This window comes from Betta splendens, chromosome 21 (genome assembly GCF_900634795.4).
Source record: "Betta splendens chromosome 21, fBetSpl5.4, whole genome shotgun sequence".
In the NCBI taxonomy this organism is placed as follows: domain Eukaryota; kingdom Metazoa; phylum Chordata; class Actinopteri; order Anabantiformes; family Osphronemidae; genus Betta; species Betta splendens.
In genome coordinates, this window is record NC_040899.1 from 8,452,781 (window position 1) to 8,477,246 (window position 24,466).

General features: G+C 42.8%; 2 protein-coding genes and 1 long non-coding RNA gene across 3 annotated transcripts; all 3 read right to left on the reverse strand.

The window, feature by feature from the left end:
• Window positions 1–2,016: 2,016 nt before the first annotated feature.
• LOC129603523 (uncharacterized) lies at window positions 2,017–23,820 on the reverse strand. The gene is made up of 2 exons (XR_008693430.1): window positions 23,443–23,820; window positions 2,017–2,651 (listed from the first exon to the last, which is right to left on the reverse strand). It is a non-coding gene; the product is annotated as an uncharacterized LOC129603523 (long non-coding RNA).
• Window positions 4,966–10,135, reverse strand: hoxd3a (homeobox D3a). Its single transcript, XM_029136487.3, has 3 exons — window positions 8,939–10,135; window positions 6,811–7,357; window positions 4,966–6,696 (listed from the first exon to the last, which is right to left on the reverse strand). The coding sequence occupies exons 2-3, from the start codon at window positions 7,253–7,255 to the stop codon at window positions 5,945–5,947; spliced, it is 1,197 nt and encodes a 398-aa protein (XP_028992320.1). The 5' UTR covers window positions 7,256–7,357; window positions 8,939–10,135; the 3' UTR covers window positions 4,966–5,944.
• hoxd4a (homeobox D4a) lies at window positions 14,470–18,151 on the reverse strand. Its single transcript, XM_029136493.3, has 2 exons — window positions 16,770–18,151; window positions 14,470–16,362 (listed from the first exon to the last, which is right to left on the reverse strand). The coding sequence occupies exons 1-2, from the start codon at window positions 17,236–17,238 to the stop codon at window positions 16,064–16,066; spliced, it is 768 nt and encodes a 255-aa protein (XP_028992326.1). The 5' UTR covers window positions 17,239–18,151; the 3' UTR covers window positions 14,470–16,063.
• Window positions 23,821–24,466: the final 646 nt, after the last annotated feature.

Genomic DNA, 24,466 nt, shown 5'->3' on the forward strand with positions numbered 1-24,466 from the left:
CTGTCTTTTACTGGGCTCTATTGTTCTAAATGCAATGTTGGGTCTGGTGATACTTTATACTTTTCTTATTGTCCACCACCATGTTACATCTTCTGTCTGTGAGCTGCAGGGTTTCAACGACTGAAACACACAAACGAGCCACAGTTTTGAACTTGATGACATGATGTTTCATCACGAGGAACGTGAGCGCTGAGCTTCACGTTGAGTCAGTCTGCTGCAGTATATATACATACGGTTAGAACTGAGTCCCTCTGAGCTGTTCTTGTTCAATTTCTCTTTAGTGACTCGTGCTGTAACGCGATATTGTTGCTTCTGACCACAGTAAAAAAATTCCTGTAGAGATCCTGTAAACCACGCTGATACAGATCTACAGCGCTTCACATTCTCAGAGGAGCTGGACCCCCTGCAGAGCAGGATCACTTTCAGCGCCGCTGAGCCTTGCAACAGGAAAGTTATGCAGGACGAGCTGTGGGTTGAATGTGGAAACTTCCTTTATGGGTGAATTGCTAACTTTAATACTGAAACTTATGAATATAGTGCAGCTTAACAATCTATCTCTCATATCTAAAAGTCACAGACTATTTTACTGAAATAATGTGTCTGGGATTACAAATGAAATTCACACTGGATCATTCTTTATCCAGCGGACAGATTAAATTCCAAACCCTGTTACTGTAATAGGCACACTTGTAGCTTGCCATGAATTAGAACTCTAATTATATTAGGTACTATTTTAAACAAAATAACACATTTCTTATGATCCATAGGTGTAATTTATAGCAAAGCCAGGTTCATTTTCCAGGGCAATCAATTTCGTGGTGTAGCAGAAGACTAATATAATTATGTAAAGCGCTGAGAGCTGAGTATCGCAGTCAGCACAGAAGGGTTTTTAGAAGATAAATGAAGATGCAATTTATTCACTCATAATTTTATACAGAAAACGCTGTGAAAAAATCCATATAAGCATCAGAAAGGGTAGAGGCACTAACGCTGTTTGATGTAGGCCAGCAGAGCATTGTAGTCAAGGCTTATACTAATACATGAATTACTTCAGGCTTCCTCCCATCACTGAGCCATCTTTCACACGAGGAGGGTGAAGAACAGCGTTTTGGCCGAGCCCTCTAAATCCCACACAGAGGAGTGACTCATTCATTATAGTTACAATTATATCAATATTACTAACACATAAGAGCTGCGATAAATCCACGCGCATCAGTTTCTGTGGCAGCAAGAATGATCAGCGTGGGGAGGGTTATTCTTAGTTTTATGAATCAGCAAGACGCAGGCTAAACATAGAAACCGTCACATTTGGTGGCCATCACTCGTTTGTCTTCCTGTTTGTCTTTTGCTTGATCCTATTGAAAGATTTTCGAAAAACTGCATTGCAACAACTCTGATGTACATGAAATAACTCAGAACATGGGTCAACCTCACAAAGTGGGTCGTTCCTGAGCTGCTTGTTGCAGTTTGCCATTAACAAAACCCCCTTTTAGTGATGACTTTACACATGTCAGCATGTGGACAAAGCTTTACTATGCAATATCTCCTCCTTAATAACATACCAACAGATGTGGGCCTCCTCGGCCAATAACAATAATGAGATTTCACTGGCTATGATGTAACCCTGCAGTGGCTTTGCAGTCTGTGAGAAACACAGCATGGACTTTAAGAGCTGGCAAACAATGGGTCGTCCTCTGCTCATTCTATGGGATGAAACAGGAAGGACTTCTGTGGTTCAACGGGTGCTTATGCTATGTGTGATGGAAGAACTCAACATTATAATGGGATTATGTAGGATTGTGATCATTGTGATCCTGAACATATAGAAGAGGACATTACACCCTCCTCAGCTCGCTGAGATATTTATTTTCTTTTTATCCAACTGTTCAGTTCATCAGATGTTTAAAAAGAGGCCAATGAAACCCTCTCTGTCCTTTTACTTGAACAAAACTTAAGGGTGGGACATTGTGTGCTGTGTGTGTTGAAAAGTGGATGTGACAATAAACGAGAGGCCACTTCAAAAAAGATTAAATCAATTTTATTTTTCAGAAAATAAAGAAAGATAAAAATCAGTTTTGCATCTGTCAGGTATGAATAACATTCATAGACTTTCCTCTAGCAACTTCACACCATCCTGGCATAGCATCAGTGAGCACTAGGTTAAATGACAGATCATCACATTATTAGATTATGATTCGTCATTTAAAAACAAAGGCTGCACAATCTATCATCAAAAATTATATGCAACTTTTTGTTAAAGATGTTTTTGTTCAGGTGGAGAGACCTAAAGTTTGAAATGAAATCAAACTGCACCTCAGTTTCATCATCATCATGTGAACAGTAATTTAAATGAGTAAGTAACTTGGCGTATTATCTTCTCACATCACAAGTCAACATCGTAATAAATCATGCAATTTACAGAGGTTTTAGGAATATCGTTTTAAGCATTTTCGTTATGTAAAAGTAAAACAGTAAGAGTCACTGGACAACACAGATCAGAGCCCAACAGATTAATAGAGGGACGTTGTGAGCAGAATAAACGCAGACCTTCGGGTTGTTCCGACTACAGACCTTGTAGTTTGGTGGAGGGAAATCCGGTAATAATCCACAACAAGTTCGTTCGGTCACAGAAGAAGGTGCCGCGACGGAAACTGAAAGATATCAACCACACGAATACATTTACATTAGTGATATAGTTTCCTACAACGAGCTCACAACTGTCTCTCTGTTGTCTCTGGAGCCGCGGCGCGTAACAACACAAAGCCCGTGGGATGGAGATGAGCGCTACTGGCCCGCGGTGGAGTCATCGCGATATGTTCCGCCCAATCCGACGCTCAGGGCAAGTTTCGACGAGAGCTGACTTAAGCGCTGTAATGTGCTGGCGCAGTGCTAACGCGTGCATCCTAGAAAAAAAACAGCCTACAAAGACAAGCAGGTCCTCCTCCGGTGGTCAAACACAGAGACCCCCTGCTGCGAGGGCTCCGTCCGGCCCGTTGGACGTGAACACGTGTTTATATGAATAAAAATATATGCCTGCGTCCAGTTGTTGTGGAAGAATCTGTTTTAATAGCTGTTCGCCTACAGTAGGACTAGTCCCCCATAAGTAAATATTACAGCTGTGCGCAGGCGTGGTCTCCTCTGTTTCCGTCCAATCAGGGACACAAGGTCCGCTCCCAGCTGCTCTGTCTGCTCCTGCAAACCTTCTGCTGATTGATTTGTGCAGCGTACCTGACATTTGTTTAGCTGCACAAAATACGAACCGCACACGATAACAGCGACACAAATAAAGCACTTCGTAATGCAAGTGTGCTCTTTCTGGATCAATGCATATATAAATATAAGTAAAGTGATTATTCAGACTTCTCTATAGGGATACAGAAACTCGGAGGAGCTATTATGCTGCTATTTCCAATTGGGCTGAAACTTCCTTCTTCTCTTTGCTAGATTGAATGGTCGATTTGATGAATTTGATCCCTGCTACGCCCATGTTCACTTACAGAGTCAGGGGCATGATGGGAAGCATGAAATCTAATACTCCATTTGCTCCATTTGGTGCCTCATGAATGAGATGTGATCTTTTATATCCCAGTTTGGTGGAGGGGTTGTGTGAGGTAGGCCGAAAAAACGAACGTTCTACACATTTACATCATCATCTCATGCTAAACATTAGACTATGTATTAGATTAATTAATTAGTTAGGCAATATGCTACAGACCACAAAAAATGTTTAAAACTATTCATTTTTGATCATTTCATCTTTTGTAGTGAAATATTTCACCTCCAATCTCTAAAACGGTCTGGAAACCAGGTACGCGGCTTAATAAATTTCACGGTGCACAAAGCAGCAGTGGGGGAGATGAAGAAAGAGCTCAGGGTTAAAATGGCCGCCATCCAGTGAATACTGAGATGATTTGTGGCCTGTGCTGGCTGCTCACAACCAAACGCCACCGTGGATTTTATTGTAAATACCAATAAAAGGCTATTGTCGTTAAAGGACGTATTTTAATCCGTGCGTTCTGAGTCACGGTGCGGCTTTTTGGGACCACTGTGACTGTGGGATTTAAAGCTGATGGTTTTTTATTTGCTTTGATGCCCTCTTACTTCTGACGATATATCATCTTGGGGGGAAAAATGTGAACACACTGGTTTTGTCGCTCTCTCCCAGCATTAAAGATTAGGGCGCTCTGTTTGAAACGTGTTACTTGGATTTGGTATGCAAATGCTGTGTTCACGGGGAGGAGGGATCAGCGAGGAGTCTGAAAGCGACGAGTTTTTGATTAATGAGCTTTGAAATGGCTCTCCAGGAGCAATAAAGGATGAACTGCGCTTTCTCTCCCCCTCTTTCTCTCTCACACGCAGGGACATCTATAGTTGCATCATTTCCAATGTCAAAGAAACACCATGTTTTTTTTTCTTCTTTTGGTTTTATTGTCACTAATCTGCTCTAGTTCACACATGAATGAATGGGCATATTTTTCATACAGCCACTGCCCCAATTTGAGCCGTTTTATAAATCTACACTTCCCGTTGACCAATCGGTGAGACGTGCAGTGATTGGGCTCTGGTCTACGGGAAAATAGGGCTTATCCCTTTGTTCTTGGAGATAGGGAGGTAATTATGTGGCCAAGTCTAAAAAAATGATGTGACATGTGGAAGATGCAATAAGCTCATACACTCACTTCCCTCATATCAATAAAACATCGATACAGTCCAGAGCTGAAATGCATTTTGCATTGGAAGCATAGAGCCGTCTGATGAGCTTCAGATATCCTGGTGTCTAACCATTGATTAGCTCTGTACAGTAGAGCTGCAGGTCAATAAGACTCCTCCGTAATGTGACGTGACATGTTTCATTGCAGCAGCAACTAAATTTAAAAAAAAAAATCCCCAAAAAGCAAACAAACCGACGAGCAGTGGAGCTGCTGCTGGGCGGTGACGGAATCTGCAACGTGTAATAAAATAGGACAAGTTTGAGCACTTTATTTACAAAATGTTAAACACAATAAAATATAACATTTCAATATCGTCAGGGTTTCATAAATTTATGGGTATCCAACTGAACGAAATAACAATGAAAGACAAAGGAAATATAGCAATGGACTACACAAAATGACATGCTGGTGTGTATAATAATTGATATCTCGATAGTCTACGTTTTGCTTAAGTTTTGACACAAGATTAGCCATGGACATATAGAGGTGTTTATACGCTATAAAATGTCCCATTTATACCAGATTTACAAATAGAAATGCTCTTTTTCCACAATACACTGCGAGTCATAGCATTTTCCAAACCCTGTTTTACCAACACTTCCAAGTGCACCGATCTGTCCAACCTTACAAAAATGTCCCACACGTATAAATACTCGCATAGAAACGATAAATAATGTGCAATACAAAAGTAATTAAATAATAAATAGGCTAAATGCTAGTACGAAGGATTATGCAACGTATAAAAAAATAAATAAATAGGAAGCCCGCGAGGAAAATGAGATTTTGACAAACAGACGACCCCCCCCCCCTCAAACAAATTCCTTCTTTCTATTGATGAGCTTCTACTTTTGTAATCTACATGACTTACCTTCAAGTAACGGCATGAAATATTCAGTCAAAAAATTGCGCATTGCACTTAATAAAACCGAATAAGGAAGAAACAACTTACAACCAGGCTTGTCTGCCTATGCGCATCCGCAAATACTCAAGAGAAATGGACAAAGCTGTATCATTTAGAAAATAATCACACAATAGCATTAATAGTAATATCAATAATACTGTATACACGCGACTCGCTTGGAGTGTAGTTATTAGACTAGTGAGGTAATAAAAAGAGCGCAACATAATTTTGGCACACATACATTCACACACACGCGCGCGCGCACACACACACACACACAAACGCGCGCGCGCGCACACGCACGCACGCACGCACGCACAGAAACCACATATTACAAATGTGTGAGTTTAGGCGCTTCCTGAATCCTTCCCTGAGACGCTTGGTGAGAAGTGAGGTCTGTGTATGTGGGATGGGGATCACAGGGTCCATGATGGTGGTTTCCTGGGATCTGAGCGGCACAGCTGTAGTCCACGCTGGTGGATGAAGGGTGGGGAAGATGGCCGAGGTTGAACATGGGGCCCGAGGCTGGCATGGAATCAACAAAATTCCCACCCACATAAACGGGACTGCCTTGCAAATTGGCGTTGGCGAAGCTGCCGTTGCTCTGCATGCCGTGGTGTTCGTACTCGGAGCCTGGGTACCTCTTCTGCTGCGGGATGCAGCCGCCCAAAGGCGCCGTGTACGCGGCCAGGCCGTACATGTTTTGCTGGGGTTTGGCGAAGGATGGGGGCGAGGGCGCGTCATAGCTGAGGCTGTTCACGTTTTGGAGCTGGCCGGAGTATCCAATGTGATTCGGGCCACTCAGCGGCGGGCTCCTGTCTGGGGAGTGTCCCAGGGGAGAGTGCGCGAGCCCTTTGGACTTCTGGTCCTTTTTGTATTTCATCCTCCTGTTCTGAAACCAGATCTTTATTTGGCGCTCGGTGAGATTCAACAGATTTGCCATTTCCACCCTCCGCGGGCGACAAAGGTAGCGGTTAAAGTGAAACTCCTTCTCCAGCTCCACAAGTTGCGCGCTGGTGTAGGCAGTTCTGACCCGTTTGGAGGCTGGGCCCGGTGGACTCTTCTCATCACTCACCTCACCACCTGTAAAGGAGCAAACCTGGATCTTAGCGCATTGTGATCCGCATTAATACAAACTGTGACGCCCCCCCCCCCCCACACACATTTTCACACGCACTTCTCGATCCCGATCGTTACCTGCAGCGGGGCAGCTGTTGCTCTTCTGCTTTGAGTTCTGCCGGGTCTCCTTCATCCAGGGGAATATCTGCTTTGTGAGAGCTGGTGTGCCGGTACTGGAAGCGCTGCTGGACGGGGACTTCTTCTTCTGGGACGCAGAGCTGTTGGAGTTGGGAGAGGATGCGGACAGTGGGGGTACCTGCTGCTCCCCAATAGTTGTGGCTTGATTGCTGCCGTTACTTTGATTGCTGCTCTGCCGCATGCAGTCTCCGTTCAGATCGCTGTCTTTGAGGCTTGGCGGCCGGACAGCAGAGGTCTGGATCGGACACACTGAGCCCTGGTAGTCATTCTCGAGGTTAGACGCCGGGTAGGTCTGGTGTGCGGGGCCATAGGTATAAGAGTCTGGTTTGGGATAGGTGTAGCCTCCAAAAAGTCCAGAGTTATCGTAATATGTTGCCTTCTGCATTTTGTGGATTCAAAGCCAATAAACCAATGGAACTTTATCCAATAGCATGAGTGGTGTTTGTTCACGTGATTGGTGTCTCCCACCGTTGCTCCAGTCTGTGACCTATAAAAAGAAAAAAAAAACATCAGACCTATTTGGACACGTGTGAATAAGACCTTCACTTGTTCTATCGGAGTTTCTGTAAATTTACTCCAGCAGGGCTTAAATGAACCAGCTCAAAGTAGACCCTGCTCAACCCCAGGCCCAGGTTGCTATAGGATACAGGAGTTATTAAATCAGAAATTACCAAGTGCCTCCACATTGTCTTTAGCGGGGACACATCTTCCACGTAGCCCCAGACGGAGCTCGATTCAAACAGTTAAAATTTAACTCGAGCTCAAAGGAACCCTCTGGGAGGCTTTAAGAGTCCCTCAGAAATACGCTGAATCAGCATTTGACACACATACACACAATACCCTTTTCACTAATCACAAGGCCTGACAAAGCCCGTCATGCATTGTTCCCTGCAGCAGAAATATAGCCCACCAAGGCCGCGCGCACGCAGTTGGGATCACACGTTTACGCACACACACTAGAAGCCAAGCGCCGAAGTTAATATTAAATGATTTGGACCGGTGTTTGTGTGTGTACATAAAACAGAGAGGGGGGGGGGGGGGGGGGTGGAGGGTTGGGGGTTATGTATGATAGTGCATTACTTTTTACATTTATCTCAACGTCTTTTCTACACTTTGGTAAGATGCTCGGTTTTCTTCTGTGGCATTAAGTCAAATGTTACGTTCGTATCTGAAGAAATAAATAAAATTGCTTTAAATGTTCTGGACGTCCACAATATAGCAACAATATAGAAACTATATAGCAGCGATATTGTTTTAGCATGAGCGGAGAAGGCATAGCTGCATTTTAACTATGCCTAAACAGAAATATCAAAGGGCCCTGTACTGTATGTTGGTGGCTCCAGGAGGTGCAGTTTGCGCCGTGCATAACAATTGCACCTGTCAGTGAGGACCGTGGCAAAATTTATGACCGCAAATGTTATGGTTGTAAACGGCCTCAGAGAGGAATGAAAAGCAAAACACTCCTCAAGGCTCGCAGCCCTCAGAAGTGTAAAACTAAGCGTAGGAGGAAGGCAAGGGAAAGAATTTCATACTCGGCGACTTCTACCATACAGAGGCTTATAAATGATGCCTCCATTCAGTCAGCGCAGAGTCTGCAGCCAAACGTCGGGGCGAAAGACTGGAGCCGCGTAACTGGTTAAGAGACAGAAAAGACGCGCCTGATAACCTGGTTAAAATATGGAAATCGAGGGATGAAGTGGTGAAATTATTCTTGATTCTACTTTTTATATTTTGCATGTTTATCTTAGAGAAAAGGGTGTAAACACTGACAACGTGTAGCTCGGATTTTCTATTTTTATCAACTGCATAAAACGTTTGGTTCGTGAAGCTTTGTTCCGCCGACACTATTGTAGAAGGAAGAAAGAACTTACTGAAATGGAACTCTGTCCTGTGTAAGTAATTACACGTGCAGGCTAAGTTAAAGCCATCCCTCACGTCTGTTTTTGTGATTTAAGCCTCCCGTGAAACACCGAGAGCGATAATGTGCAGGCTAATAACAAATCATCCTTTCACCTGGTTAGCAGTCGGCTGCTTTGTCCGGTCCCCTCATTCACAAAATTGTACTCACCGAAATCTGCGCAGATCTGTTTTATGTCCCTCACGCATTCATCACTGCTCTCACCGCGACCTGGAAGAGAAATAAATAAAGTTACATAAAATGCCTTCCTACTGCATACATTCTATTTTAAGGTCCTAACATGTTTCTCAAATGGGTAGTATTATAATATGGATATACACAATGCCCGGTAATACAAAAATAATCATAATAAGAGCAATTTAACTGAGAAATGTTCAATTAAAAACTATTATAGCGTTTATTAATTTCATGAAAATTAATTTGTTTTATTGGGTTAATTTCGAATATTAAGAATTTTGACTGTGGACTTCTTAAAGTTTTACTTTCTTTTGCATGAGAGAAAAAAAAGTCTTACATGTGCACTTTTATACAAAGCCAGGCCAAATATTTCGCAGCCATAAGCTGTTTCAGGTGACCTTTGGGTCATTCAGCATTAAGTCAAAGTTTAATGAACAACGAGGACTTTGGCTTCAAGTAGAACCAAGTCTCGACTAAATTCAAAGCAGCTTTGTTTTTTAGCGGTGGCTGAAACAGACGAGCAGATGCTCGGAGCGATGGCGAGAAAGTAGATTTTCATCCTGAAAGAATTTCCTTGAATCGTTTTTCACGTCGAGTGGCAGAGCCGCATATTTCTGCTGCGCGTCTCTTCGCAGAACACCTTTAAAAATATGACGGATATTTAAGGATCCCTGGATGTGGAATATTTGTTAACACTGGTCGATAATCTGTGCCTCAAGTGCCTTTGAGCACACTGAGCTGCTCGTAGCAGACATGGTCCTCTTTTCAGACAACAGTGTTTTTCGCCTACGCGCTGTTACGGTAAGTTTGCTTCACACAATGGGTCAGACTCAGTGTGGAGTGTTATTATCTCAGCTAGTCGTTTGTCCTGGTTATCGCTTCAGATTCTGCTAATATTTCAAGTTAAACAGCTTTAGGAGCCGGGTTTGTATTGTGGGAAAATATTTGTTGCAGCCAAAGCACAATGGCAACTAATAATAGTTTCTAATCAAACTAAATGCTGGGCGTCCGCTGGCTGCTGTTGTGATAAAATGCACAGTGTGTGTTTACTGTTCGCCCTGTGGGTGGTTTACAAAATGCTACATAAATCTTTTACCAAAAAAAAAAGAAGCTAGAATGCGGTTTTAGTCAGCATCAATAGAAATTCAGCAACTGTCCTGTAAAAACCCAAATTAAAAATGTGCACAATCACGAATTTTAGAAAAAAATAAAGAACATTTAACTATCAAAATGAGCTATAATTAAGCAGTAGATGCAAGTAGAGCACAGAAGTATCCAAACAAGGAGAAAACACAAGTATTTGCCTTTGTCCTGGTTGAATATCCAGCCCGGTAATCCTTTAAAACATCCAATATGAATTCATGTTTAATATAACGTTACAGGTTAACAAAGCCATGTAGCTGAAACCACATAAATCACGCAAACGCCAGTGTGACGATAAGACAACAAATTAATGTGATTTACGATCCAAGAGTCAAAAAGAAAAGTTACTCTCCTACTTCTTCTTCTTCTTCTTCTTCTTCTTCTTCTTCTTCTGAGCCGGAAAGAGAAATCAGCTGAAAAGCGCAGAGCAGCTCACACTCAATCTGTCGATAATATTTGAACGCGCGTTCTCAGTAAAAAAGGGGAAAAAGAAAGAAAAAAAAAATCTGAGTGCGCAATTGAAGCGGTAGCTGTGGACTCCAGTATCCGCACCGTCGCCGGCGAGGGCGACATTAACAAGCATCACCTCCATGAATGGAATAAATCATACATATTTCCTTGCATTATATTAACCCGTGGTTAAAGGTTGCTTTCTGCCTTGCAGTTACTTACCTGTGAATCAATTCATCATAAAGCAGCTTCCCTCTCAGTCTCACTTCCTTTCCACGCAGTCACTAGAATAAATCCTTCACCTTTTGTCTGTAGACAATGCTGTCCTAAACCTGATCTTGCTGTTTTTCAGACATTTCCATATACCAATGGAGACAGTATTCCCGAAAGAATGGAAGGACTCGCATTCAACTACCAATAAAAAGCGAACAAGGTATCCCTTATTCCAGAAAAAAAATCCCTGGCAATCAATCACCATTGAAATATACAGGAATTCACAAACGGATAGGCCTGTGCAGATTTGGGGCTAACATTGGGATTTTTGGTGTTTCGGAAGCGTTATGGTGACAAATAAAGGCGCTGCCTTAAGATACAAGCATATTTGTTCACGTGATTGTTCTCTTCTTCAACCGAGCCTTACCTCACCAATCCATTTTGATAAAGGGTGGCGTTTATTTCCTCATCTGAACTGTGTGAAAATGTTCCACTGCCTATTTCTTTTCATCGCCCGCTGAATTGCGAGCATTACGTCTCTCCTTGCGCTTCTGTGCTTAAACAGCGCGGCATACACGTTATTGTTGGGGTATTAATATTACACTACTTCCCAGTCTCGTGCTCTATTACTGCAGTACATTTACACAATGTAGTGTACAGTCAATATGTGCTTTATACGTTCCATGCGTAAAATAGTGTGCATTTTTATGTCCCAACAGATTTTTAGCACTGTATTTTCAACAAATAGGAATTTCACACTATCATCTAACAATCTGGACCTAAACGCACCATTTGTGCAATAATAATATCAAACCATTTGTCGATGCTCAGTTTAGGTGCCCAATGGCTGCTTTTGTGTGGGATGTGCATTTTAAAAATGATTTATGAAATAAATGACACATGGGCTTTTTCGTCCAACTGGGGCTGGATTGTATTCAAATAAACCACATTATCATCTTTTGTTTGTTGTGTCTGTCTTCACACGCGGCTGAAACACAAAGAGTGAGAGCCACGTCTTCCTCTGCATTTTTCCCCCCACAATCACAGTAATAAAATATAAATCAGAGCAACGGCACGGTTTCACGACCTATAAATAGCCCAAACAGGCTGGAAAAGAGCAGAACGGACCGGAGGAGGGCGAATCGGAGCCGCGGACACCGGCGGCTGCTTCAGTGCTGGGCTCTGTTTGCCTCGAAGAAGGGGCTGCAGGACTGGTAGCGTCGCAGCATATGCTCAGAGGGTAATAAAAGTGAAAGATTTACAGTTTTCGCCCGGCCCCCCAGCAGCCTCGCAACCTTTTAGGAATTACTGAGAATGATTTACAGGGAGGCACAACTGTCAGCCTGCCCAAACGTCCACATCTAAGAAATCAGAACGGGATCATCCCCTGCTAACAATAAAAACAGTAGCAACACACTGTTCTGAGAAGTCGAGGTGAGAGAAATGATATTTCATTCTTTACTGAAAACCTTAAAGGCGGCGTTTATTGTTGCTTAATATTCGAGGCATAGTGATGTATAATTCCAGTGTTCAATAAAATAAATTGTTGATTTATTCTTTTTTTAAATTAAAAACTAAGAATTAGCCTTTTAATACTGAATCAGTGGGCCCTGTGGAGGGGCCACACTGAGCTATGTTTCCGATAGTGCATTTATTCAAAGTGAGCATCCATGAATACATGTCACTGCCCTTTACGATTTCTCCTATCAATCCCTTTCCAGATGCACGCGCGAACAGCCAACTCCACGATCCGAGCATTTCTAATATCAGTTATAAATACAAGACATGCACACAGCGACTACAGCCTACACGAAATATGCTCAGAGCGCACACATCAAAGGGAGCAATTTATCAAATATCACGACATTTGATCTCGTCATTTAGCAGCTCGGGCAACATGAAAAATGCTGAAATATTTACCTACCCAAGCATCCATCGGTTCGGGTGTGTTGCTAAAGTGCGGGGCTACGGTTGCGCCGGGTATCGGATATTATTTTCTTGGGGGATCTCTTCAGTTTTCAAGTCTGATAGAGTCCTTGCGATTAATGACGACGCCGTGTTTCTAGGGGGACGTGCTGCATTAATTATTTAGACAATCACGTGGTCGAGAATAGAGAGCGGAGTGGTATAGTCTCTGGATTATATCTCTGAATGCAGACAGCGCACTTTAATATATCTTAGGGGGGTTGTCTGGCTCGGAGAGGCTTCTGCGAAAACAGCTGGAAATCAAATATGGCCGGATGGAGAGCAACGACGTCGTATTCCTGCACTGGGTGCAGTGTCATTGAAAATGGCACTGCCTTTGGCTCCCATTTATTGCTGTTCAGACATGTAGGTCAGTGTGGCTGCACTGTGCACGTAGTAGTAGGCTGCTCTGACCTGATCATTGTTGGGGAAACTGTATTATGATAAATGTGTTTCCAATTCAGGTTTTAATGCCAGACTTTCAGAAAACGTATGCTTTGTATCAAGCTACTCTAAAATAATATATAAACGATGGCACCTATAACCTCAACTTTTTTGTAATATATTATATATATATATATATATATATATATATATATATATATATATATATATATATATATATATATATATAGATATGTGCCACAGCCACTAGCACCCCTCCCCCACCCACCCCCTTTTCCCATCCCGTCCTCAGCATCTATGTGTAGATCATTTTTGTCAGGATGCTGGATTGGTAGCATCACTTTGTCTCATCTTCCCTCTGAAATCTATATGACACGCGGGCTTCTATTTTACATGCACACACACACACACACACACAGACACACACAAGCATGTGAGCGTCTGAGCAGCCTGCAGGGCCGCATGTGGTCAGTGGTCAGTAGGGGATCAGGCAGCGGTCACTGGGGATGAGAGCGTCCCCCCCACATGCCTCTTTATGGCTGTTTTAGTTTGGATCAGAACTGACTGTGTAATGCAGAGGGGTCGTCGCAAGCAGAGACGTAACTTGTGTCTGGTAGAGGGGAATTTATATTAAGTAATATTATGACGGGTCATAAGCAAATATCAATGAAGTACTGACAGAAGTGGCGTAATGACGCTGTGGATCAGCACAAGCCTCTCTGAAAAAGTTCGTTTTCTCAGTTCAGGTTGCACGAGGACAACTTTGACTTTGTGTATCACAATATAGAGTAAATAAACCTATATTGAGGATATGGGGTTGTTTAAAGGCAACGTTTTGTAGGAACTCAAAGATAGTTTTCATTGAACAAACTCGCACTGCAAAGCTCCACTAAAGTCTTTGTCTATGAGGATATTGGTGCAGAGCTTGCGCCTCTTTAGATGGGGGCTAATGAGTGAAAATGAACATACGGCAGCGTTGGGAGCTCATTCAGTTTGAGAGGAAGACTGGATTAATTCTGTACCAATGAGAAATGCATACTTTTACATTTCCCACAAATCAGGGGCTTGATTTTCTCACGTACTGCGCATTTGGTGCATTTGCGTATGTTTGGTAAAGCGGCGTAAGTCCATATGGCTCCGAATGCTTGTCACCACTGAGGAAAGGAAACTTGTCACTAAAAATAATCTCCAAGCAAACGACAAAAATCACTGACACAACAGAATACTTAACAATAAAATAAAATAAAATATTTTTGTTAACTCGGGGGCTTCAGATAAAAACGAAGTTAAACATTTTACGCATAGAGAAAATAAAAATCTCCGCATAGTTTGTCATTTAAATGCATAATCAGTAGAAATCTTTATTTTTCCAATATACTTCTCACATCTCAATGCACAATACAAGGTAGAAATCATGTACAAAAATAAAACCAAAAAATTGCATATTGACATGAGGCAAATACACAACTCGGAAGCATTTGGGGGCTGCGTCTGGCATAAATACTGATAAAAACGCGTAGAAGGCTGACATTCAAGCACAGAGTCTTACTTTGAACGCTTTGTGTGGAAAAAAGCTCCCCAAACTAAAACTAAAGCGAAGAGCGCCTGGGAGAGAAAAAGCTGCCTGTCCGGCGGGTCAGGGGTGTTGGGGTCAGTCCTTGCGGCTGAAATGTGTCCCCTGGATGAACCTGCCACTGCTGCTTTGTCGACCTTCGGCTGAAAATACCTTTTCATCGTGGAGGCTTCGGAGAGAAAACCTCCACGTACTGGGAGAGCTTCTGGGCTTTTTGTCTGAAGACAATGACGGTATAAAACAAGAAATATCTGTCTTGAAACGTGACGTGAAAGCCCTCCTCGGTTTAAAATGGAAAAAAAAAAAACGATGAGATTCCCACAATAAGCCTTAAACATCGCTTAAAGCCATGCGAATGACGCACAATCGTTGAAAAAATATCTTTAGAATATAAAAGCTTAACGAATAATTAAAACTGTATGTGTGCTATACGGAAAATTTACACGTTTTAAGCAAATAAATAATATCAAAAAAACGAAGAAAAGTAAACATCTATATTCCTAAATATTCCGGATTTGATTATTTCCGATTAGAAACATCCAGTATCAATTTGATGCCATGCAGGAACAACTGATCGTTCATAGAAGAGTTTCAAATGGCACGAGAGAGCCTCTGAAAATGTACACTGTTTACAAAGATGTCAGGAGAGATTTATAATGGCACTCGGAATAGTGTGCACACAGGAATGTCTTGCTTTTGGGAATAATATTTAGGCTAAGACGATTTCAAAGCTTTATTGTACAAAATAAGTTAAAAACATACAAGTCACAACGAAACGTGGAACTGAAAAATAAATCTGCGGGATTTTACAATTTACGAAAGTATGTTTGGCGAGCTCCGTACAAATTACCCTTGTTTCAAGTATTTAATACACATTTGTGCGTTTTATAGTAAATTTCAATAAGTGAAAGCCTAAAATAATTTGTGCGTGTGCGTAATTTTGAACGAGGGGGCTTCTGTGTTCTGAATAAAGACATTCTAAAGCTTTAAAGCAGAGTGAATCCACGTGAGAAGAGCAGTGGCACTTTGTTTAAATCCATGAATTCAGCCGAGGTTGTTCATTAAATGTCCTCAGGGTTGAAAAAAAGGGGCCAAAAAAAAGAGAGGGAGCGATGGGGAGAAGTTTGTTTTTGCTTTTTTGTGTCTTTTTGAGGAAATTAAACAAAGAAAAGGCTCAACTTTCCAACCATCTCAGATAAAAGGACTCAATGTGGAGTCAACACTGCTGGGGTAATTTTAGTTAAATAAAAAAAAAAATCTAAAAACGACATCAGTCCATGCAACAGTCAGATGCAACCTTTGTCTTTTCGTATGTACAGGCAATTTTGGAAGCTATGATCATTCCCGGCTTACAATGCTGTGATATCAGTCTGGTTATCCTTCTGAATGCTTTGCAGATGGCTGGAGGCTGGTGCAGATCTGCCCTTGGTGTTGGGTAGTTTGTGGTCTTTCTTCCATTTCATCCGTCTATTTTGAAACCAGATTTTGATCTGCCTTTCGGACAGACAAAGAGTGTGTGCAATCTCAATCCGCCGCCGCCTGGTCAGGTACCTGTTAAAATGAAACTCCTTTTCAAGCTCCAGAACCTGCTGCCGGGTGTAAGCTGTTCTGGACCGCTTGGGCTCGGATCCTGTGTAATCAGGGTTCACTGTTGAGAAAGAAAACAACAGGAACAAGTCACCAAATGTGACTAATGCAGCATGCAGGCAAAAACAATACAACAACAGTAGTATCTCCACCCGAGGCGCTCAAACTTTCGGGAAAAAAACAAACCGAATCACATGGAGCGAGAGCAGGAAATAATGAATGATTCGAAGTGAATTTGAGCAGATTCGCTGTAGATTTAAGCGCCATTACAACCGGTCAATATACGAGTTCAGCAGCTTATATGCGCTCACCTAGCGGCCTATTTCCTGAGCTATAAAAATTTATGACTTGTGTAATTGGCGAGGCCTTTCAAAGACCGCCATAAATATTACGCTGAATGATTTCTAAACTACAAGTCTCAGCTGGTCCATAACAGAAGAAGAAGAAGAGGGGAATGGGAAATCTTACCGGTAGTTACATGGACTTTCTTCATCCAGGGGTAAACTACTGCAGGCTGCTTGGCTTGAATCCCATTTTGGCTCTTTGTGTTTTGCTGCTGTCCACAAGTCCGGGGTCCGGCCACTTGGACCGGGGGCCCCTGCTCAGTCACTGCGCTAAAAGGGCTCGCGTGGCTGGATCGTTCGTGCACATGACCCCGTGGCTGCACTGTGGAGTCCTGCACAGTGTTGCAGCCGAAGGGCTGCTCCGTGTAGTTTGACCGTGGGTAGATCCCTGGATGCTGAAAGTCTGTGTCCTGCGATGGACTGTAGTAGTCCGAGCCCTGCTCAGGTATATAGTTATTTTGCGAATATTCCTCGCAGGGAGGAAATTTGGGATCCACATACTTAGAGTTCACCATATACGAACTCATGGCCATTAATTTCTGAAGGTAGAAAATACTAATTTTTCTCGAGTTGTCTTTTTTTCCTCCCTCCATAAAGCCCTCCTACTTTGTGTCAACTGAATAAAGTTAGCGAACCATGTGACCAGATCGGCCAATAGAGGTGATGCTGGTCCAAAAAACGGGTAAACATACAACTAAGAGCAATTTTATCCAAAGACACAGCAAAACGACCACCTGGTGGAAAAAAAACAAACAAATATTGAGCTGAAAACACGAGTGCGCGCGTTTGAAAAAATACAAAGTCGCGCTGAAAAGGCGGAAAGCGGATAAAACCAGGCGCGTTGTTTGTATTGAACTTTTAAATCGTGAATGTAAATCGAAAGTAAAGTTTATGTTTGGATAAAGTTGTTATAAGCACTCCGAGATAAAACGACCGAGTTTAAAGTCCAACTTGACGTCACGGTGTTCAACAGAGAAACCAACAAAAGATACAAAAAGCCCCTTGGCATAAAAGCAGCGAATAATGACTGGGGACAATTGATGGACACTGTCTTTGTGAGGAAGGGGTCATCCAAAAGTTACATGCATCTCGTCCCTTCATCTGCTCCCATCCTTTTGAAAACAGTGTCTCAGGAGCCCATTGGCGAAGAGCAGCAGCAGCAGCCGACGCCTCTGGGAATCAATAACGCAGAGACACAGGAGGAAAGAGCTGCAGCTGGAGTGTTGGGGCTCAGCTTCTTTGAGTGAATCCGTTTCATTCCAATATACTGAGCTAAAGAGAAATACTACCTCGGTCCTAATTATGTTTATTTTCATGTGCATAAGATTTCCTTGCAGCCCGCAGAGTTTCAACGCGCCCTCGGTCCTTCTCATCAAGGATGTGGTGTTATCGGGTTTACGCGCAGCCGTAAACCAACACCGTCACTGGCGCACTTGACGACATATCAAACGGCGGACGCCTGATGATGCCAATAAATCGAAGTTTGTTCATCGACCATATACTCCCCTAGAATCGAATCTGTGACTGTGGTTGTATCACACAAATTCGGTTCTACAGGGTATATATAGACGACGGGAGGACGCTGCCCGGCGCCCCTCAACCGCACAGAACCACTCTGTAGAGCGGCCAAACTACATTTACAAAGCTCTCTTATAATCAGGATTAAAAACAACATCAAAGGAGCCGCGCCAAACACGAGGAAAAGAGGCAGACATCACAACCAGATGTGGAAAAACACGAAATGAAGTTACAATAACTGTATGACTCATTATTTTCAGTCTCACCCTTTAACTGATTATCATATTGAGGCTTTGATTTGATTTGATTAATTCCTTCATCTCCTTTTCTTTTCTAGATATTTGTGTTGTTGGTGTTGACGTGAAACAGAAGTGACTCGTTGTCAAAGTCGTGTCAGTTGTAGTTTTCTGACCATGTAAGAAAAGGGCCAGAATGACGGTGTGAGCTGAAGGTGACAAGCAAAAGCCACTGAACGAAAACCGTGACCCAGGTTTTGTCTTCACGTGCATCCACCACAGTCCAAGTTCACAGCAACACACACACACAGACACACACATCGTAAAATCGCTTTCAGCTCACAATCAAACAGATAAGACTGTCAAATAAAGAGTCAAAGCCAGAAACTCGTCAGCAGCTTTAACTCCGAGCTGGCGCTTATCGCCACTATGGACGAGGCTGGAGGCCGCCGAGGTCAAACAAAATCATTAACAAACTTATCAAAAACTTCAATTATTTTTGCTGCTGGTGACAGCTCAAAGGGGACAGAAGTTTACCAAATCCCCCGGCCATTAACTGAACCGCCACGGTGGCCTCAGAAAAGCCTTGAAAAGCATCCTTTTTCAGATTAATTAAAGCTGGAGGACGTTTAAATCGAGCTTTTTCGCTCCAGATGAAAAAAAAACCCTGCAAAGTATTTGTCGTAGACTTGTTTCTATGCTATAGTTTTATTAAGAGGCCTGCGTATATTGAGCAAAAGTATCATTTAAGTGCTGACTGTTGTAAAACCTCCGAGGCCCCTCTGACACTTGGACTCAGCTTGTTTTTATTTAAACATGATAAAACGATCGCGTCATGTTGCTTTTGGTGCATGTCCGACTCAAACGGCCTCATAAGTTTCAAACAAGGCCGAAACAAAAGAACCAACCACATTCGAGGCAGAAACGGACGAAGTGGTGAGTTTTGCTGGATATGAAGTCACATTTTGGCTGCCTTTTATTTATGCTTTGTTGCTGTGAAGCTTCTAGTCACAGCACGGAGGCCGACGACAAAAGCAGATCAAAGCAGCAAAGAAAAGTCGATTCGATGCTTTTTGCTCCATGTTCTGGCACACGGGAAAGTTTTTCGTCAGGAGGCGCTCACGGGCCATCATCTGCTAATTATTAAATATGAAGCGTTCGTTTGAGGCACAGTTACGCATTAAAAGCTGCCGCGTGGAAGAGTTCGCTCTTGCACTTCACGTTTGAGCGTGTGTTAGACGGCCTGACCTGTCTGTCACCTCGCCCTGCTGCTCCTTCAGACGGGTCAAAGCCGAGAATCACAACAAAAGAATCATAAAGTCAGCGTTTTCCGGCAGCTTGTGTTAAACGGGAGGCGAGCTCCTCACCCGTTAGTAGCTTTCTTTGCATTTAGGGTTTTATTTCCGTTGAAATAGATTTTAAAGAAAATCGGAAAACACGAGGCCTGTTTAATCAAATTTCTGAACGAAATTACGAAGCGTTTTAAAACAACTGAGAGAAGAAAGGCTAAAATCCCCTAACAGAGTTTTAGTTGCGTATTATTTACTCGTTGATAAAAGAAGCTCTCTAGAGCTGTCAGAGTTAACACTATAAATGCCTGTAGCAGAAAAAAATATCAAGGCCTTGTGGCTAAAGCAGCAGCATCACAGCGGAACAAAAAGTAAGTGAGAAAATAATATTTTGGTAAATCCAGGAAGGGTTTTTGTTTGTTTTGTCATTTAATTTTTAGAGTTTAGCTCAAACTAGGGTGAATTGTGCGTTAGTGAGTTAAGAGAAAATAGAAGGCGTGGAATTTAACAAACACTCGTCGTGTTTTAATGAAGTGTTCGCCAAACGAAGATAATTCACCAAAATCTTCCAAATGATGAGTCTGGTGACAACAGGTTGATTTGTCCGCCTCCAAGTAAATAAGAAGCCCAATGATGTCAAGCAGCTACATCCTGTAGCAGTGAATCACCCACACCAACAACTCGAGCAACACCATCCAAAACGGCATTGATCGACTCTTAAGAGGTCCTAAAACTCAAACCAAGCTCGAGCAGCGTAATGCGATTAAACACAGTTTCCTCTCGGCGGCGCAGCGTCTAACTGCCCGTGTGTCCCGAGCTCGCGCTGTTGCAGCTTTTAGAGGCAGGAAACGGAGCAGCCCGAGCACTACGGCGCGTGACATCACCCGCCCCACAGCACGAGCATAATGATAAAACACAGCTTACCACATAGACCGCAACCCACGGCGCACCGTGCAACAAACACATCCATGCTGGCGGAACCGGTCCGGCCGGTGTGCAGCTCCTGGTCCATTTGAAGCTCCATTCCAAACCATCTGGACCCTCTTTCTAATACACAATGAGAATTATATTTTGGCTTGTCAAGTCCCAGGTCATAAAACAAACTTTAATGGCGTCACGTGTTTCCTCACAGCCATTCACAACACCGCGCAGGCCCATAAATAACCCTCAAAGTTGCACTTACTCAATAATGCTCCGATGCACCGAGGAAAAGTGGAAATGAGGGAGCTGGCGGCTGTGGAGAGGGTCTAACTGTCCTGATGAACGCACGTGCACTGGGATACAATACAATCAGTTTTATTTTGGCATTGTTCTCATTTGCACATTGACATCAAATTTGGTCAGGAATATGAATAACTTGATTCCACATTATGAGCCCGTTTCTGATACTCTTGGGCTCATTTCCGTTTTAGACATCCGCCCTAATGATTTTTCTGATTCACCCTCCAAACGTTAACATAAACACGAAACATGCATCACTCGTCTATTCCCATGCATTTCTCTCCCCAGTGAACCTGCCAGCATAACACTGATGTCACTCATTCCTCTGGCCCAATCCCTGAGCGCACAGCATCCTTTGCTCCTCCTCCTCCCCATCTAAGTTGAAGACAGCTGAGAAGGGTGATGAGGGCTGGACACACGGCGGGGCAGGTATGATGAATGGGAAAGCATCAGACCGGAGTCTTGTCACTTTTTACATGCATGACCTCATAAAAAATATTTATCCGAGATGATGTGATGGTTAAGGTCTCTGCGTGGTCTCCTGGGTGTTTGAGAAGCAGAGTGTTCCTGCTGCTTTAAGTGCGAGACTTTTATGTTTTCTTTATGATTTAATGGGTTGCTTGCAGATTTATGCCTAGACTGTACAGTAGGTTTACCACAAGCTCTGCTGCAGCTCTGGTTTTAACTTCTCTCCTAAAGGAAGTTTCTTTTAACAACCTTAAAACCAAAATCATAAAAGAGACATCAGGCTTCAAGTTTGTTCTTTGAAGAGTGTGTGGAGCAGTTTCCTGGAATAATAAAATACAATGTATCGGTTTGTAGCCTGAAACCCTGGAACCATAAATATCCCACATGCACCACAAGCAGCAGCAGATAATTATAATGGTTGATCTGTTTGATAAGATACTGATTTATATTGCAGCTGTCCGAAAGGGTGCATTTCCTTTAGATGCTCCACCTGAGCCACGATTAGATCACGTGATTAGCCGCCTCGGCCAATCACAGAGCACAGGAACGTGCTAGTGAAGACTTCTGAATGGAAGCAGGGAGGCTGAGTGTTGGGCAACAGCGCCTTCTGCTGGAGTTTGAGTGGCTTACCCGTTTGCCCACTGTAAGAAATGTCCCCGAGTCCAAAACCAGTGGTTTGACTGAATTTTGTGTTTTAAGGGATCGTTCGATGCACAAACAGGAATAAAACGCACTTCCTTCAGATTCAAATTCGCTTATTTGACTTTAAGAATTTAGCTAAAGTTTAATGAATAGTCTTTGTTTCAAATATATGTTAAATAGCAAAAACAAGGGTATCAAACATAAAAAGGGACAGTCAGCCTTGAAATGTTAGTAAGACTAAAACGGAACAAAACATGCGTATTTACTGTGCGTTATTAATGATGGCTACGCATTAAATACAAACTTTTAAACTATTAATTCAACGAAAGTACCATGTCTGAACATCAAAGGAGAAAGCATTGAGGAAACCACTAAATAGCAGCTGCTGTTTATATTTTATTGTCTCTGCTCTCAGTATTACGCACGACAATCTACAACTGCCTCCTCTGCAGGGTGGATCCGAGTGAGGGTGAAAGGGAAAACCGCATCCATTCATAGAAACTGCTCTCTGTTCAAATGTGCGCAGGGCCTGCGGTCAGACACTGTTAGAAACGACATGGTCACATATCACAAACACACAAAGCGATGATACTAAACTATGCCCGTTTGTCAGACTGATCCACGCGCAGCGGACGCTGTCGATTTGTCTCCGGCTTCTAACTTGCGCCACTCTTCCAGGATCCATTTTGCCGCATTGCAGCAAGGCTGTAAATACTTTCGCAGCTGCCTGTCAGCCAACAGTGAAATACTGTCTTTGTTCGGTCGGCCCCCATCTCCAGGCAGCTGAACACAGCTACGAAAACCGAACTCCCTCTGCCAGGCTTGCATGTGTGCGATACAGCAAAGCAGATTCGTTTGTGTCGCTCATATGTGCGGCATTAGCGCAAGCAAACGGCACGGGAAAACACACTGGCTGCATCAGATCAATGCTGAGTTTTTGGCAACTAACATCAGGTCTGTGCTCAGTCTGACCTGTAGATATGCGAAATAATTTAAAATGAAACCCACGAGGCGTCTCTCATGATACTGGCAAAATTACTGCGATATCTATTTACATCAAAAATGCAGCATATTATGCTCAAATCAACCACGAGTGACGTCGGTGATGATATATTTGTGCAGAACCATCGTGGAATTAAAAATACGAGCCCTAATAAAGGTTGTTCTCAGGAAATATTAAACCTAGTAAAACTATTCGATCGTTATTATTTGATTTTTGCACGTTCAAACGACTTCAAATCGTTTAATTCGCCACTAACGTCACCATCATTTCTCACGCGCAAACGACAAAGCTATTTATTTTACAACACCTCCCAACATGTGAAAGCAGCGTATTACTCGCAGCTAATTTACATGACTAATGAAACAGGAAGCTGTCAAGCCTGACATGCACACACTGCCTCCGCCATCACGCGCAGCTTACCTGTAGCGGGGAGGTAATCCATGTTTATTCTTTGAGCTTTGGCGCGTCTGCGGTGCACTTTGATAAGGTATGCAGAGCCGGTGCAGCTGTGTGTGTGTAGAGGTCAGGCATGGAGAAAGTTGCAACGCTCCCTTCCTCGTCGTCCAGGGGAGCGAGCAGCGCAGTGCTGCAAATATGTGCTGATCAGACGTTTTTATGAAACCAATAGCTGGAATAATATTTGAGAAAGCAGACCGTGGCGTATCGGTTTGAGCGCCATAGACGCAGAATGCGGTGGGGAAAAAAAACGCTCGCCTGGGAAATCAGGAAAAGGGCCATGAAGACGTTTGCCTCTCACACATGACCAGTGGCATCCAATGACAGGCGATGCAGGCACATAAAAAGGTCTATTACCAAGTTGTAAATTGTCCTCTCACAAAAAGGAATCTCGACTGCAGCAATTCTCCCCGTCTTTGCGCATAATAGCTGGAGCCCTGTGTCCTTTGCGCTGCAAAAATATATTTAAATACATATATTTGACTTTTTCTTTTTCTTTTTGAAATGGCAAATCAACGTTCAGAATTAAAGGCCATCTAATCGTCATTTAAAAATATACATATATATAATGGTTTGTTTGTATTTATTGTGCCCACTGAGGCTTCCTGCACCAAACGGAGCCACACATTTGATCGTATTCAACAGACTTCCCATTGTGTTCTGTGCAGCAAGTGTTAACATGACTTAGATGTAATAAAATAAAAGTTAGAACACACGGGCCTTCTTCATCTCATTCAGTTTTACATGAAGTCGTGTATCTGGCCACTGTGTATGAACATGTTGCATAATATATCTTTTTATTTTGTTTACTGATTTATTATGAAGACGACACAACTAAGACGGTTGGAAGAAAGCTTCTCACGTCTGACTTCGAAGGGCAACGTTGCAGCTACGGTTCAGTCCGTGTGAATATTTCTGAAGCAAAAGGAATTTCTTTCATTTCATTCCTCGTTGATCTGTTGGCATGCCAGAGTCAGCACTGTGCGAT